The sequence below is a fragment of the Lampris incognitus genome, chromosome 2, assembly GCF_029633865.1.
Source record: "Lampris incognitus isolate fLamInc1 chromosome 2, fLamInc1.hap2, whole genome shotgun sequence".
Taxonomy (NCBI): Eukaryota; Metazoa; Chordata; class Actinopteri; order Lampriformes; family Lampridae; genus Lampris; species Lampris incognitus.
This window is the reverse complement of record NC_079212.1, coordinates 9,832,275-9,850,231: the sequence shown is the minus strand read 5'-3', so window position 1 is coordinate 9,850,231 and position 17,957 is coordinate 9,832,275. Positions and strand designations below refer to the sequence as shown.

At 43.9% G+C, this 17,957-nt stretch overlaps 1 protein-coding gene across 1 annotated transcript; it reads right to left on the bottom strand.

Annotated features, from left to right (window-relative positions):
- Positions 1–3,338: 3,338 nt before the first annotated feature.
- On the bottom strand, positions 3,339–17,957 carry lrrc38a (leucine rich repeat containing 38a). Its single transcript, XM_056275379.1, has 2 exons — positions 17,330–17,957; positions 3,339–3,586 (listed from the first exon to the last, which is right to left on the bottom strand). The coding sequence occupies exons 1-2, from the start codon at positions 17,955–17,957 to the stop codon at positions 3,339–3,341; spliced, it is 876 nt and encodes a 291-aa protein (XP_056131354.1).

Here is a 17,957-nt window from a genome sequence, read left to right as displayed (position 1 = left end):
TTACCAACAGGAGGCAGTATGTCAGAATGGACCCTCACCTGTCTGATCCTCTCATAGTCAGCATGTGTGCTATCCCCCTTGCTGTACTCCCTGCACACCAATAACTGCACCTCTGGTGACCATCTGTTAAAATCCTCAAATTTGCAGATGACACAACACTAACATCACCGCTAACAATGACGACACAGATCTCATGGTACCAACATGAGTTCTATATCTGAACAATGAACATTCCAACATGCCCTCTGGTTTTATTCCTGGTTTTTATACAGTATGTGCTCTCATCTTCATTTTGTCCACAATGTGACTGGATTTTCATTTTTGGAAGCATCTCGCTAAGCAGATGAGAAGTTGGCAAATTTGTCTAACGTAAGAAAAAAGTTCAACAAAAGATTATCAAACACTTTTTTGTAAAGGGATCTATATTATGACATGGTGAACATCAAACATCTGCTTTTCTTTATCATGTCTACTGTATTTATGCCGTGGAAACATCTACTGGCCTCATACCATCTTATGAGGCCAGTAGATGTTTCCACCCAATGGGATGAATTTTCTCCCATTGTAGCACATTTTATGGAGTTCATTAACAGCTCACTGATTCTTGCTACAACCACATCACAATGTCTGCCAAATTACCTCCGGATGTGGTATAGGTGATCAAGATGTTTTCACACTTTTGCATTATTATGCTTTATTTTGTTTTGTTCAGATGGGTTGTAGATACAGACTGCTTGTTGACAACAGGTTTAAATGGGTCTCTGATGAGAAGCCCACTTAGTACTTTCCAAAAAATACCACCCCATCAATAACAACTTGTAAGCATAGAACCTCTCGACTACAAATGACTTTTCATAGATCTCCTTGTGGATGTATTTTATTCAGATGTACCTCATCAGTGAAAACAGAAGACATTTTAGACATCAGAAACCCTGCATCATCAATGTCAACACATAAAACGACCCAGACAATGATCTTTAATGTGAGCTCTAAATGTTGTGGTTGAAAAAACGAAGATGTTGGAGTGTGACGTCTGAGGGGTAAAGTTGTGATATTAGAACAAAATAGACCAGCACATGAAGTAACAGGAGTATCTGAAATACAGTTTTTTTCCCCCCAAATCCCAACAACCTCAACTTTCAAAAGCTACTATTGAGATGCCCTCAGGCAAGGCACTTTAGCCCCCAGACCTTCCTGTGGGACCTCTCAGAGTACATCCACACTAGCATGATTAAATTCTAAATTACATCTAATTTGGCCTTCCATTCACACTAGCCAGCGTCTTTGACTGCTGAAAATTTAGCTTTTTGACAATGCTCTCCAAAGTGGATTGAATTTGACAAAGATGGCCTGGCATTTAGTGTGGACGGTGAAAACGGAGCTTCTGGAAAACACTGACATTTAATTTTCATTTGACGTCAGGTAAAGCTGACAGCTGAAGTTACGTGCGCATACCCAAAGGAAGAGACTTCAGCATTTTTCTATTTTTTTGTCAATTCAATGTGGGTGGAAAACATTCCACCCATGCTCACCATAAAACAGCATTTTTGGGGCGTCCGGGTAGCGTAGCCGCCTATTCCATTGCCTACTAACACGGGGATCGCTGGTTCGAATCCCTGTGTTACCTCCGGCTTAGTCGGGCATCCCTACAGACACAATTGGCTGTGTCTGTGGGTAAGAAGACAGATGTGGGTATATGTCCTGGTTGCTGCACTAGCGCCTCCTCTGGTCGGTCGGGGCACCTGTTCAGCGGGGAGGGGGAAGTGGGGGGAATAGCGTGATCCTCCCACGTGCTACGTCCCCCTGGTGAAACTCTTCACTGTCAGGTGAAAAAAAGCAGCTGGTGACTCCACATGTATCAGAGGAGGCATGTGGTAGTCTGCAGCCCTCCCTGAATCGGCAGAGGGGGTGGAGCAGTGACCGGGACAGCTCGGAAGAGTGGGGTAATTGGCCGGATGCAGTTGGGGAGAAAACCCCCAGTATTTTCAAATTTAGCTGTGTTAATGTGGATGTACACCATGACCACCAGAATCTAGCTGCCCTTGTTTGTCAGCTCCCAATCAGAAATGATCCTGATTGGATTGTGAACTGAAATAAATGAACAGGTGTAACACAAAAAACCTGTGACCCATCAGAATATGTGACCCTGTCTTTAAACCACGGTATTTATCCATCCATCCATTGTCTTAACGGCTTATCCTGCTCTGAGGGTCGCGGGGATGCTGGAGCCTATTCCAGCAGTCAGGCGGGGGGACACCCTGGACAGGCCGCCAGGCCATCACAGGGCCCACACACACACCCACACATCTATGCTAATCCTCATCTTTACCACACCAAACTCATTAACCGTCTCCAACCTAATGCCTAACCTCTAACTTTATGCCTAAATTTCAACCATATCTAACTGCTGTATACTGGCTGAAATAGCAGGTTTTAAAAACAGGGTCACATAATCTGATTGGTCACAGATTTTGGTGCAACATCGGCTCAGAACTAACTGTCACAGATATTGCTACCTGGACCTGATTGTAAGGACATCAGAGCAGTAGGTACAAGTACTCTGTAGTAGTAGTAGTAGTTGTAGAAGCAGTAGCAGTACTCATTATAACTGCATTCAGAGAAGAACATGTCTATCTTCCAAACGTAACGCTGTGTTCACACAGCCAGCAAGCAACTTGATCCACGAGCCGGTGGAAGTTCATTCATTTTCTATGGAGCTGGTTTACCAGGAATCATCAATTTAGGGTTTATCACCTACAAAAAAGTTGACCATTCTTTAACTTTTCGTGGGCATCGCCAGTCAACAACCAATTGGATTTATCGTTCTTCTGGTTTCTCTTCCAGTGTGAAAAAAGTTCTGTGGATAAACGTTCTGCTTGCAGTGACCAAAATGGCGGTGAAGTAAAATACAGCAATCCAAACTTTCCCGTCCTTTGCAGCGACAAACTATGAGTACCGCAACGAGATCTTCAAAAACAATGCAAGGCATAAAGTTTCTTCTATTGTCAGCGTCGACTGTAAATAAAGCGACAATCGTGGAAAGAGATGGTCAAATTTGTAGCTTCAGATTAAAGTAATTCCCACTGATCCAAAACTTTGTGGCTACACGGTGTAAAAACAGATACTACGCCGCACCGTACATCCTGAGAGTTACCAGTTAACTGTGCCGTAGGAGCCATTTAGAACCAAGAGGCAGCCGTTTCTTTCTAATGACTTGCTCGCTCTCCTACATGGCTGATACCACTTGAACCCAATAGGAGTTGTTTGGAAGGGGCTCGGTACCTCCAGAACAGTAAATGTCATTTCCCAGTCCAGTTCCCTTTGCAACCCGGCTCCCATCAGTCGTTCCCATCCTCTTCGTCTCCTTTGCCGCCCTTGCGGAGGCGATGGAAACAGTGGACGGTGGAGGCCAGGAAGAAGCTGGCCATGATGGCCACTACTGAGACGGAGATGCCGGAGAAGATGACAATGAGGTAGTCGGTGAGGGAGAGATAGCCCCAGCACTCCCGGAAGCTGTCCTCAGAGAGCAGGTTGAGCGGCACGCGGCGGCCCTCGGGAGGGAGGGAGCACTCTATTCCCTCCATACCTGTGAAGTGGATGACAACGTGAGTTTTTCATTCATAACCCAACAGATTTTATCTCCTTCTGCAGCTCAATAAAAAGACATGGCAGCTCCTGTCTGCTATCAAGGTAGCACAGATAGTTCCTATTCTATATTTCCATTCACTCCCATTCAAACTTCAGTTTTTCTTGAGTGTGTCAGACTGTACACACTTGGTAGGTGAGATAACCAGAGATACATTAGGTGACATAAACATTGGCATTTATACTCTTCTATTCACACAAATTTGCAGGCAGTCAACCTGCAGAGTGCTGTCATGTGTAGTATGTAAAGAGACTCACCTGGCACTGGTCACACACAACACACAAGTCTGATTCAGTAACTTTACAGGCGCTCTTGATAAAGATTGTCTGCATTTTCATTATTTTCCTTTCATCCTGGACAAGTGGGGTTAAGCATCTGGACAAGTGTCACAAAATGGGGCATGATTTTTTTATTTGTAATGATGGAAATAGAGGTTATCATTAGGCTGGTCAATGTACTCACAAAACAGATGAATAAAAGATAAACGGGATTACCAAAAGACAAAAAAAGTTTGTCCTGAAACTACTCGACTGGTCCTCCAACACAAAACTCTTTCAGAACAGGTGTCCAGAAACTGAGGAGTCTCTGTTCCTCACCGCTGCCAAACACAAACTGTGTCTGCCATCCTCTTTCCTCCTCCAGGCACTGTTTTAGTCGAGTCACTAAACCTCGAGTCCGAGTCGAGTCTCGAGTCCCCGGTGTTTGAGTCCGAGTCCATATCCGAGCCCCCAAAGAAGAGTCCGAGTCAAGTCCCCGTTACCTGAGTCCGAGTCATCAAGGTTGAGTCTGAGTCGAGTTTGAGTTAGGCATCTTAGCACTAACTGTTACTGAATATGAGGGTATGCACGTGAATCCCCATGTAGGTGGAACACACGTGCCTGCCCTTGCACGAAATCGAATAATGCTACGGTATTAATATAGTTATCAATATCTTACGCCAAATTATTAGGTCCTATTACAAAAAACTAACAAAAACAAAAAAAACCCCAGTCTTTATCAATTAACAAGTCTGAGTCCTCATCTCCAACTTCTGAGTCCGAATGCAGTCAATGCTTGAGTCCAAGTCCGAGTCTGAGTCATCAGTGCTCAAGTCCAAGTCGAGTCACGAGTCCTAAAAATCAGGACTCGAGTCTGAGTCCTGGACTCGAGGACTACAACACCGCCTCCAGGTGATGGCGGTTACTCAGTGGATCAGATGGCAGATAAGAAGTCTGTCAGGTATGGACACCAGATCAGGGCGGCAAGAAGAAAAAAAAACTTTGACAAAGAAGTGTCCATACTCCCTCTATCTTACCTGACTTATTATGCAGACAGTGACACAGATCTGACCACTGATGGACAAGGTCCCATCAGGACTTTATATCAGGGATAAAATAAGGGTGTGATCATTAGAGAGAGACTGCACAGATCAGTTGAGATTAAATGATACTGGTGTCGGTTCAACCACATTATCCCCTGATATGAGGACATTCCCCAACACTTCTCATGCTCAAATCAATACAGGCCAGAAAATAAACTGTGCCCTCGATTGATTGTGCAGCACCTCGCAATGACCATTTCAAAATTTACTGAAAATAAAGATAGTCCTGCTAGGATGAGGTCTTTTTAAAACAACAGACTGGACAGACTAAAATCATTTTTGATCCAGAGAGGCAGATAAAACTGCCTTTTTATCTGCCTCTCTTGTTGCATTGCTGAAACCAACTGTCCAAGCAATGATGTCAGTAAACATTACATCATTTTCAAGTGTGTGTGTGTGTGTGTGTGTCTGTGTGTTTGTGAGAGAGCGAGAGAGAGTCACAGTACAACCAGAAGGGGTTTTCCAAATGAAAAAGGACTTGATGACATCATCACTTTGTGATAACAGTCACGTGGCCTTCCTCATAGCTGTACAGCAGACAGCCAGACACATGCTCACTCAGGCATGCTCTCTCTCTCTCTCTCTCAAACCCCCCCCCCCCCACACACACACATATGGATAATGTTTGTCTAGACAAAAACACGTATGAGAGGTGCATCTTTTAGTCTGTATCTCCATATCACAGTACCCGTAGCCAGTGAGCTGGCTCCCGTTTTCACAAACATTTTCAACCAGTCTTTGAACCTATGCAGAGTCCTCATCTGCTTCAAATCAGCTGTCATTGTCCCGGTTTCTAAAAAGTCCAAAACCTCCTGTCTGAACAACTACAGACCGGTCGCACTCACCTCTGTGGTTTTGAAAACATTCAATCGGTTGGCCCTCTCCTACCTCAAAGCCTTCACTTCACTGAACATCTTATGGAACCCTTGCAGTTTGCATACAGGTCCAATCGCTCAGTAGAGGATGCTGTCGACATGGGGCTCCACTACATCCTGCAGCATCTGGACAAACCAAACACCTATGTCAGAGTCCTGTTTGTGGAATTCAGCTCAGCCTTCAACACCATCATCCCAGCCCTCCTCCATAGCAAACCGACCCAGCTGAGCACTGACTCCTCCATCTGTCAGTGGATTACAAACTTTCTTACCAACAGGAGGCAATATGTCATAATGGGTCCTCAGCTGTCTGATCCTCTCACAGTTAGCATGGGTGCCTCGCAAAGCTGTGTGCTATCCCCCTTGCTCTACTCTCTGTACACCAATGACTGCACCTCTGGTGACCAATCTGTTAAAATCCTCAAATTCGCGGATGACACAACACTAACTTCATCGCTAACAATGACGAATCCAACTACCAGAGGGACACTGACCACTGTATCATGGTGTGCTAGCAACAATCTGGAGCTCAACACCGACAAAACAGTGGAGATGATTATGGACTACTGCAAAAATGCTCCAACCAACTCCCCCTGGGCATTAACGCCCCCATTGTCACCAAGGTGGAATCACTCAAGTTCCTGGGCACTACTATCTCCAACACACTAAAATGGGGCAACAACATCACCATCCTAGCCAAGAAAGCCCAGCAGCAGATGTTCTTCCTACACCAGCTGAAGAGACTCCATGTCAGCCTAAGCATTCTGGTTCAGTTCTACAGTGCCATCATAAAGAATATCCTGACCTCATCTACCACTGTCTGGTATGACTCTGCGTCGCTCGCTCTAAGGCCAAGCTACAGAGTCATACGCTGGGCTCAGAGGATCATTAGTTGCCACCTGCCCTCTGTCAAGGACCTTCACAGCTCCAGAGCCAGGAAACTGTACAGGGAAGATTGTGACTGATTCCTCCAAACCAGCCCACAGCCTGTTCATAAGACTGCCTTCCGGACGGTGGTACAGGTCTAGATTAAAACCACATATCACCAGAATAGCTTCTATTCCAAAGCGGTAGCCCTTCTCAATACGTCAAGTCTTGTCTTGTATGTTGTATTTATATGGTACCACTGTGCCTTCAGAATTAATTACTCATGCTACATTACCACTTACCTATTGTGAATTTTATAGATCATCCATCATTTAGCATTTATTTATGTTTATATTTAATTAATACCACTCAATTTTTTATATATATCTTTTAAATCTATATAATTTTGATATTCTGTTTCAATGTTTTATCCTCTCTCTGTTGTGTGACTAATATCTTTTCTTGTCTCTTCTCCCGTGTATGTGAATGGCGCGATGTGAGTCTTCCCTGTAGTCTGGACAGACATGTAGTCTGTCCTCCTGTCAGGTCTACATGGTGATTGTGGTCGTGTGGCTCAGGTCCTGGGCTGTTCTGGTGGCATTTGGACACTGCTTGGCATCCTCCTCATCACATTCACATCCGTTAGGGGTCACCACAGTGGATCATCCGTTTCCATCTCTTCCTGTCTTCTGCATTTTCCTCTGTCACACCAGCCACCTGCATGTCTTCCCTCACCACGTCCATAAACCTCCTCTTTGGCCTTCCTCTTTTCCTCTTCCCTGGCAGCTCCATATCCAGCATCCTTCTCCCAATATACCCACCATCTCTCCTCCACACATGTCCAAACCATCTCAATCTTGCCTCTCTTGCTTTGTCTCCAAACCATCCAACTTGAGCTGTCCCTCTAATATAATCATTCCTAATCCTGTCCTTCTTCGTCACTCCCAGGGAAAATCTTAGCATCTTCAACTCTGCCACCTCCAGCTCCACCTCCTGTCTTTTCGTCAGTGCCACTGTCTCCAAACCATACAACATAGCTGGTCTCACTACCATCTTGTAAACCTTCCCTTTAACTCTTGTTGGTACCCTTCGGTCACGAATCACTCCTGACACTCTTCCCCACCCACTCCACCTTGCCTGCACTCTCTTCTTCACCTCTTTCCTGCACTCCCCGTTACTTTGGATAGTTGACCCCAAGTATTTAAACTCATATTCCTTCATCACCTCCACTCCTTGCATCCTGACCATTCCACTGTCCTCCCTCTCATTCACGCATATGTATTCCATCTTGCTCCTACTGACTTTCATTCCTCCTCTCTCCAGTGCATACCTCCAACATCATAGTCCATGGAAACTCTTGCCTGATCTTGTTCGTCAACCTGTCCATCACCATTGCAAACAAGAAAGGGTTCAGAGCCGATCCTTGATGTAATCCCACCTCCACCTTGAACCCATCTGTCATTCCAACTGCACACCTCACCACTGTCACACTGCCCTCATACATATCCTGCACCACTCCTACATACACTTCCTCATACAATACCACACCTCCTCTCTCAGCACCCTGTCATATGCTTTCTCTAAATCTACAAAGACACAATGTAACTCCTTGTGGCCTTCTCTATACTTCTCCATCAACAACCTCTTTCAATGTTGTATTCTATAAATTGTGTTTTATTCTGTTCACACAATATCCATTGCACGTTGTCTGTCTTGGGAGAGATCCCTCCTCTGTTGTTCTCCCTGAGGTTTCTTTCTCTGTTAAAGGTTTTTTTAGGGAGTTGTACCTTATCTGATGCGAGGGTCTAAGGACAGGAAGTTGTGCTGCTGTAAAGCCGCCTGAAGTAAATTCGTAATTTGTGATAATGGGATATACAAATAAGATTGACTTGACACTATCCTGGTGCTGTATGTTGTGTTGTATACTGTATTGTACATTATACTGTATTGTATATTGCAGGTTTTGTATTGTGTATTGTATTGTGTATCGCATCTTATCTCCATTGTTGTATTGCACACTGTATTGTATTTAATGGGTACTCTGTTTAGTTATTGTGCTGTGCTGAGCTGCACGAACAACACCAAGTAAAATTCCTAGTGCATGTAATGCACCTTGGCGAATAAAGGAGATTCTGATTCTGAAATGGATGATTAAAAATAGCTTCTGAATTTGGTTTGCTGGCAACAATGGAGGTACAGCAGTAACACCCCCCCCCCACACACACACACACACACCCTCAACTACCACAAACATTTGGGCACGCCACAATAAAAGGCCTACTTGGAGTGGCTTGACCCCTGGACTTACTTTGTGAGGTAAGATTCTACAGCTGGACCTGACAGGACGACACACCTTTTCCATTCTTTTTAACTTGAAACTGAGGTAATGAGTAGTCCCATTACTTTTTTCAGGGAGTAATCCATAAACTATTTCCATTACAATTCAGAGAAACTAATGAGAAATAACCACACTTTCACTGTAACGTTTAACCTTTGTGTTCAGGTTTAGATAACTATTAACCACAAATTGTGTTAACATTATTAAGACTTCTGGTGAAAGTAAGATATATTGGTTTTTGTTTTTAACCTGTGCTGTCGGCAGGCAGGGAATTTGCATGTCAATGTGTCCTAGACGGAGTTAATCTGCAAGTGGAGTTCAGGTGGAGTTTCACTGCCAAGGCAATCTTTAGTCATTATCAAGAATCGCTTATAACAATGCCATCCACTGGATGATCTGTGGGATGACAACTTTTTGTTTTACATTTATAGCCCCCACCAGCCCCCCTCTTTGGCATGATTGATCAGCTGAACAACCAATCAGCATCGCTTCTTCAAGAGGGGGGCAATCACCACAAGTGTAACAAGGAGACTCAGAAACGAAAAAAGACAACATGTATCGGATAAGACATATACATAGAGACAGACACTGACATGTGTCTGACAAAACACCATTAAATCAGTCTTATCAATATCAGTTTAGGATGGCGGTTATAGCGATAAAGGAGAAGACAGGAAAAACGAGAAAAAAAGGAGAAAGGACTAAAGAAGGATGTAATCCATGGAGTGTGTGAGGCAGCGTTGTGTAATTTTAACCAAGTTTACAAACGCAAGTCCAAAGACGGCCTGGGTCAGCGTGACGGGCAAACACTTCATCAATTGCTACTTAGTGAACAGTAGTAGTAGTGGAGCAGTAGTAGTAGTAGGAGTAGGAGTAGGAAGTGGAGTAATTTGATGGCTGCAAGCAGCATCGAATTAACCCCAACCATTAAAACTACTGCACATCAGAACGTAAAACTCTTTCCTTCAGTTGACAGAAAGGATGAGTTTTAACGTTAGACAGGATGGAAAACCGCCCTCTGGGACAGGACTTTCCAGAGGAGGTTTCTTCAGATGGGGCACAGCGTCTGTCTGGTGCGAACGGATAGTCGAGACATTTTTATTTAATGTCGGTGGCGCGGTGCCACCAACATAAACACACTGACGAGCTGGAATAAGCTTGGTCACACATGAACCAACAATGATGCGAACAGGAACTGTGCAGGTCATCTCTGTAACGACTCATAATTATATCAAAATACTGTTGTAAATGAACCATCTCCCATTTCTGTGTTCCGATTTAACACATGCTGAGATCAAAGAAAGCTTGAAACGATGAAAATTAAATAAGACTGCGGGTCAGTGGTGACTGGTGACTCAAGAAATTGGGGAGGACAGAAAGAAAACCAACCCGCGGCGACGTGTTATTTTACACGACTCATCCCTACTTTCTAATGTTACAAGATTTCTTAAAAACAACGTAATTTCGTTTTTATTCGTCTATTTTTTTCTATTTTATTCATATTTATAATTTAAGTTAATTTAAAAAAAAACATGCAAATCTGTAATTATTAAAAACAAAGTGAAAATGAAGTGTGTTATGAGTTCTTCTGCCTGTGGGAGGCTCCCACTCACTTTACACGTTGGGAAAGTATCTTCATATCGGCTGTGAGGCCTGTTGTTGCATCCGGTCTTCCAAGAGCAAGAGAGAAGTGAATCAGAATCAGAATCAACTTTATTGGCCAAGTGTGCTTATGCATACGAGGAATGTGACTCCAGTTTACAGCAGCTTCTAGGACTTCTAGCATGTATCACTCACAAAAACAAAAACTACAACGAAAAACAAACGAAATAAATGCAATAATAAATAGATTACTGGAGGTAAGTATGTACGCACAACAGGTATGTCACTACCATATACAGTTTTGTTATGGCTGAATAATTAATAACTTATTATGCTTACATATTATATTATATCCATCCATCCATTATCCAAGCCGCTTATCCCAATCAGGGTCGCGGGGATGCTGGAGCTTATCCCATCATTGGACGGCAGGCGGGGAGACACCCTGGACAGGTCGCCAGTACATCACAGGGCCAGCCGAGACACACACACACACACACACACACACACACACACACACACACACACACCTAAGGACAATTTAGTACGGCCGATTCACCTGACCTACATGTCTTTGGACTGTGGGAGGAAACCAAAGCACCCGGAGGAAACCCACACAGACACGGGGAGAACATGCAAACTCCACAGAGGACGACCTGAGACGAACCCCAAGGTTGGACAACTCAGGGGTTTGAACCCAGAACCTTCTTGCTGTGAGGCGACCACGCTAACCACTGCGCCACCATGCTGCTATTATATTGCATGCTAATTTAACTTTATAACTTATTATGCTTCTATATTATATGCTAATATTATATTATATACTAAGAATATATACATATATTGATCTAGTATATATTACCGTGATGGCCTGGTGGCCTGTCCAGGGTGCCTCCCCGCCAGCTGCCCAATGACGGCTGGGATAGGCTCCAGCACCCCCGCAACCCCTGAGTAAGGATAAGCGGCTTGGATAATGGATGAATGAATGAATAGTATTATATATATATATTATATAATATTTAAATGATGACATACATCAATATATATTATATAATATATATTATATAATGTTATATAATTATATAATATATTAAATACTTGCGTTATAATCAAACATAAAGATCAGAACAATATTAATTTGTAACCAGTATACAGCAGTTGTATGTGTATCTACAATTGTTTTTTTTGTTTCTCCTCTGGCTTAAAAAGAGGTCGTGCACATCGTAGATATGTAGGTGAGACATCTTGACCAGAGGGGGCTTTTACAAAGGGTCATATTTACATAATAAGTGTTCATTATTGCACCATGCTGTTAAGTGTTCAAGAGAGAGATGGCCTGTGGGGAGAAAAAAAAAACTGTTCCTGCGTCTGGTGGTTTTGGTACACATCGCTCTGTAGTGCTTGCCGGAGGGTAGGAGTTCAGACTGTGTCCTGGGTGTGGGGGGGTCTGTGCTGATTCTGCCTGCCTGTTTCTGAGATCTAGAGGTGTAAAAGTCCTGCAGGGTAACGCCAACGATGTTTTCTGATATCCTTACTGTTCGCTGCAGTCTGTTCCTATCCTGTTTTGTTGCTGCTCTGAACCAGACCGTGATGGATGTGCACAGGACAGACTCAATGACTGTGGTGTAGAACTGGCACAACAGCTCCTGTGGCAGACCAAGTTTCCTCAACTGCCACAGAAAGAACATCCTCTGCTGGGCCTTTTTGAGGATGGACTTGATGTTGGTCTCCCACTTCGGGTCTTTGGAGACAGTAGTTCCCAGAAACTTGAAGGTCTCCACGGTTGAAACAGGACTGTTGGATATTGTGAGAGAGAGCAGCGCTGAGGGGTCTCTCCTAAAGCCCACTGTCATCTCCACAGTCTTGAGCATGTTCTTCTGACACCACCAGAGCACCAGTCACTCAACCTCCCGCCGATACGCAGACTCGTCACCATCCTGGATGAGTCTGATGACCACAGTGTCGTCTGCAAACTTCAGAAGAAGTCTAGTCAGTAAAATATCAACACAAATCAAGCTTTGGCAGTTTAATAGTGACTGAAAAAGCACTGGGGGAAAAACTAAATTGAGCTATGAATACTCACCTTTTCTTTGGATCTTGTAAGGTCACAAGGCAGAGTGGCTGTTGTCAGTGCTCAATAAAAAAGGGAAATGTAAATCTGAAAAAAGGAAATTTGGACTCTGTTGAAAAGGCCTAAATAAAATATAATTTTTTTAGTGATGTGTTTAAAAGTAGTTCGCAATTTGCACATTATAATTTCTTTTCTAATATGCTATTGGTAAATCTACCACTTTATTGCCAGTTCGTCACACTCAATATATCTCATCCACTTTCACCACCTCTACTCCTTGCATCATCACCATTCCACTGTCCTCCCTCTCATTCACGCATATGTATTTTGTCTTGCTCCTACTGACTTTCATTCCTCTTCTCTCCAGTGCATACCTCCACCTCTCCAGGCTCTCCTCAACCTGCTCCCTACTCTCACTACAGATCACAATGTCATCCACGAATATCACAGTCCATGGAGACTCCTGCCTGATCTCAACCGTCAACCTGTCCATCACCATTGCAAACAAGAAAGGGCTCAGAGCCGATCCTTGATGTAATCCCACCTCCACTTTGAACCCATCTGTCATTCCAACCACACACCTCACCACTGTCACACCTCCCTCATACATATCCTGCACCACTCCTACATACTTCTCTATACCTCCCGACTTCCTCATACAATACCACACCTCCTCTCTTGGCACCCTGTCATAAGCTTTCTCTAAATCCACAAAGACACAATCTAACTCCTTCTGGCCTTCTCTATACTTCTCCATCAACATTCTCAAAGCAAACATCACATCTGTGCTGCTCTTTCCTGGCATGAAACCATACTGCTGCTCACTGATCATCACCTCTCCTCCTCTTAACCGAGCTTCTATTACTCTTTCCCAAATCTTCATGCTGTGGCTGATCAACTTTATACCTCTGTAGTTGCTACAGTTCTGCACATCACCCTTGTTCATGAAAATCGGTACCACTATGCTTCTTCTCCACTCCTCAGGCATCCTCTCACTTTCCAAGATTGTGTTAAACAATCTAGTTAGAAACTCCACTGCCATCTCTCCTAAACACCTCCATGCTTCCACAGGTATGTCATCAGGACCAGCTGCCTTTCCACTCTTCATCCTCTTCATAGCTGCCCTCACTGCTTCCTTGCTAATCCACCACACTTCCTGATTCACTATCCCCACATCATCCAACCTTCTCTCTCTCTCATTTTCTTCATTCATCAGCCCCTCAAAGTATACCTTCCACCTTCTCAACACACTCTCCTCGCTTGTCAGCACATTTCCATCTATATCCTTCATCGCCCTAACCTGCTGCACATCCTTCCCAGGTCGGTCCCTCTATCTGGCAAATTGGTACAAGTCCTTTCCTCCTTCCTTAGTGTCTAACCTATCATACAACTCACCATACACAATTTCCTCAGCCTTCACCACCTCTCGCTTCCCTTTTCACTGCATCTCCTTGTACCCCTGTCTACTTCCGTCATCTCTCTTGACTATCCCACTTCTTCTTTGCCAACCTCTTCCACTGTATACTTTGCTGTACTTCCTCATTCCACCACCAAGTTCCTTTGTCTTCCTTCCTCTGTCCTGATGACACACCAAGTACCTTCCTAGCTGTCTCCCTCACTATTTCTGCAGTGGTTGCCCAGCCATTCAGCAACTCTTCACTACCACCCAGTGCCTGTCTTAACTCCTGCCTGAACTCCACACAACAGTCTTCCTTCTTCAACTTCCACCATTTGATCCTTGGCTCTGCCTTCACTCTCTTCCTCTTCTTGATCTGCAAAGTCATCCTACGGACCACCATCTGATGCTGCCTAGCTACGTTCTCACCACCTTGCAGTTGCCAATCTCTTTCAGATCGCACCTCCTGCATTAGATATAGTCCACGTGTGCACTTTCCTCCACTCTTATTTAAGGAAGGCCCTCTTATACGTCATCCTGAAATTCCCTCTCAGTATGTCTTTAATTATTTCGGCAGATAAACAGAGATGTACAACGCTTGTGATACAAGACCACAACATTTATCTGCAAACAGAGATTTGTGGAAGCTGTTTCATGTCAATGGAGAGGAAAAAGCTTTAACATTTATTTTTCAAAGCAGCAAATCCTCAGCGTTTGCATGCGACTGCTATCTGCCACAAAGGGTGCAGGTCACAGTCTTTATTGGTAAGGGATTAACTTGAATAAGAGAGGTCTCTGATCGGCGGCCGTGTTATAGATAAGACACTTTGTGTGGTTCCCACAAGCTTACAAAAAATGTAAAAAAAATTAAAATATAATCCAGATCATCTGCCAAAAGCTGATATTACAGCAATGCCCTCCTGCAGGTTTCCTACTTACAAATTTGTTGACAAACCAAATGAGGATGCTGAATGTTTACACACAAATTATGTTGAATGATTCAATATTTAACATTCAAGTGGTACTTTGAAGGTATGAAGATCTGTACATATTGCTGTAACACCAAGGAGGAGGAATGGTGTCGGTCTCTAAAAAACGGGGACGTGGATTTTGACCTTCATCTCTGACAGCTTATAATCCTTTTTTTTTTCCATTTCTGAATCAATCAGATGACCAGTCTGTAGTTTGGGAGTGTTCTTCTCTTGGTCTCTCTTGGCTTCTCAAAGATTAGCTTACATCTTTTACTTTGTTCCTCATTAGAAATACATTTTTAAAGGAAAAAGTGACTTCATTGGTTAGTACGCGATCCATTTAAAGTGTTTAATTCAATCTTAAGTAAAGTGTGATCCTTTTGGATGACACGTCACATGCAGTCAGGTTTAAAAAAAACCCAAATAAACACTAAACAGTATATAGTAAGACAGACACACACTTCCATCCACATCCCATAAAAGGACGTCACCATTTTCCACATGTATCTTCAAGATATGTGTGTTCAGAATCCAATCTCTTGTCACGACCTGGTCTCAACCTTGTGTACCCTAAAGCATTTCGATGTAGTTAATAAACGGACGCTAGCATACCGGTCGTATCGTCTCAGTGAGGTTTGTTGAAATGTATGAATTTAACGCGACGCTGAATAACAACCAAATGAAAGCAGCGTCACAGAATCCGTGCGTGACTGTTTCTGCCTGACTGCAGATTTTTCTCTTGGTGGATTCAGGAGCCGAAGCAGGATAGAAAAAAAAAAGCAAAACAGAAGAGAGGTCATGGGGTGTTTGAAGGCACCGAGGAAGTTAAAGGCAAATAAATACCAGCAGAAAACACACATTTCCTGCTGTCTGATTGGTTACGATTTAGAAATTAAAACTCAGAATCTCAGTTCACTGTTCTATGAATATGTGAAAATCTTCAGCACACAGAAGAACCTGGATGTTGTGGAATTTCTCACATCCCAAATTTTGATATTAGGGTATTCAAAAATACATATATCACATGTATTTTCATTCATCTATGTACATCCATTTATGTATGACATACATGAAAGTTACATAGGTTTGTTTAATTTGTTTTTTTCCCCTCACCTTTAGAGATTTTGCTCAGCTTGTACCTCTTGATAGTCTAACAGAATTTCCTCTCACTGGTCTCTGGCGTGTTAGACAGGCTGTTTTAGAAGAAAGCTACTGTATTTTTTGTCATTGTAGGTTACAATGAAGTTCGTCCTCTACATTTAACCCATCCTGTTGTATAGGAGCAGTGGGCAGCTGCAGCGCCCAGGGACCAACTCCAGTTCTTCTTTCCATTGCCTTGCTCAGGGGCACAGACAGGAGTATTAACCCCAACATGCATGTCCTTTTTGACGGTGGGAGGAAACCGGAGCACCCGGAGGAAACCCACGCAGACACGGGGAGAACATGCAAAACGCCACACAGAAAGGACCTGGGATGTCCTGGGGTTCGAACTCAGGACCTTCACCCAGGACCGTGCCACAGTGGTTAGCACGAGGTCAAACCTGCGGTTGGTAAAACTCACTAAATCACCTGACATTTCAGACGAAACCAGCCTCGAAAGAGAGTTTGCACAAAATTAAACACAGACATAATTTTGTATTTCGCACAAAATCCCAAAAGAAGAAAATTGTACATGACACGTGGGTCTCTGTTATCACGTAAAACCATGCTACTGTCCCAGAAGTGTCACTGTATCGGAAAAACAGGAAGCAGACATATTCCTGGAGTGAGACTGACACAACGGCCATGAACGCTCAATAAAGTGAAGGATTTTAATATCGTAAAGATTTTGGACGGGCAAAAAAGCAGAAATGCAGACATTTTCCTAAAAGTCTCAAACACAATGGTGGAAGTGGGGACGCAAGCTTCCATTCCATAATTTGTCTACCCAACGAGTTTTGTGACCTCAGGTTTTGGAAGAGATCGACACCAATTGACACCTTAATCACACTATCACCTTAATTCAGTTACCCTTAATCAGATTACTGACTGCATGTAAACACAGTCAGTGACTGCGGGGATACACTGAACACACAACACTCATTGTTACTGCAGACAGAAATAGTCTGACAGCTCATGAATTTGGGATGTAATGTATATTATCATCAAAACACAGATTTCCCAAGTCCCAGCATGGACCATAGACTCTTGTGAAACATCTTACCCGTTGGAAGCTTGCGGCGGTTTTCTGTCAGCCACACAAATAGTTTGGCAAAGTAACAGCTGCAAATCCAGGGGTTTCCTTCCAACCGCAACTTCTGTAAGGAGGGCAACGTCTCCAGCACCGCTACGTCCAGCGATGCCAGACCATTCTCCTCCAACTCCAGCTCCCTGAGTGAGTTCAAGCCTCTGAAGGCGTCCTCCTCCACCATGCTCAAGAATGGATTCTTGCCAAGACGCAGCTTGATGAGGCTCCGTGACTCCCTGAAAGTCCCTGACGGGATCTCGGTGAGGTTGTTGCTCCCCAGGTCCAGGAAGACCAGTTTGGAGGCAGTGCTGAGGGTCCCGGGCTCCAGCTGGGAGAGGGAGTTGTTCCGTAGGTCCAAGTAGACCAGGTCACTGTAGAGGACCAGGAAGTCAGAGGGGATCCGGGGAATCCAGTTATTGGAGAGCAGGAGGCGTCGGACATCCAGGGGAATTAAGTCCGGTAGGTGGGTGAGACCTTGATTAGTGCAGTCCACTGTGTGGTGGTCCGGACACAGACAGCTGGATGGACAGTTGAGGCCCCGCGTGAGCAGTGTGGAGGAGAGCAAGGCGAGGAAAGGCTGAAGCCAGATAATGCATGGTAACAT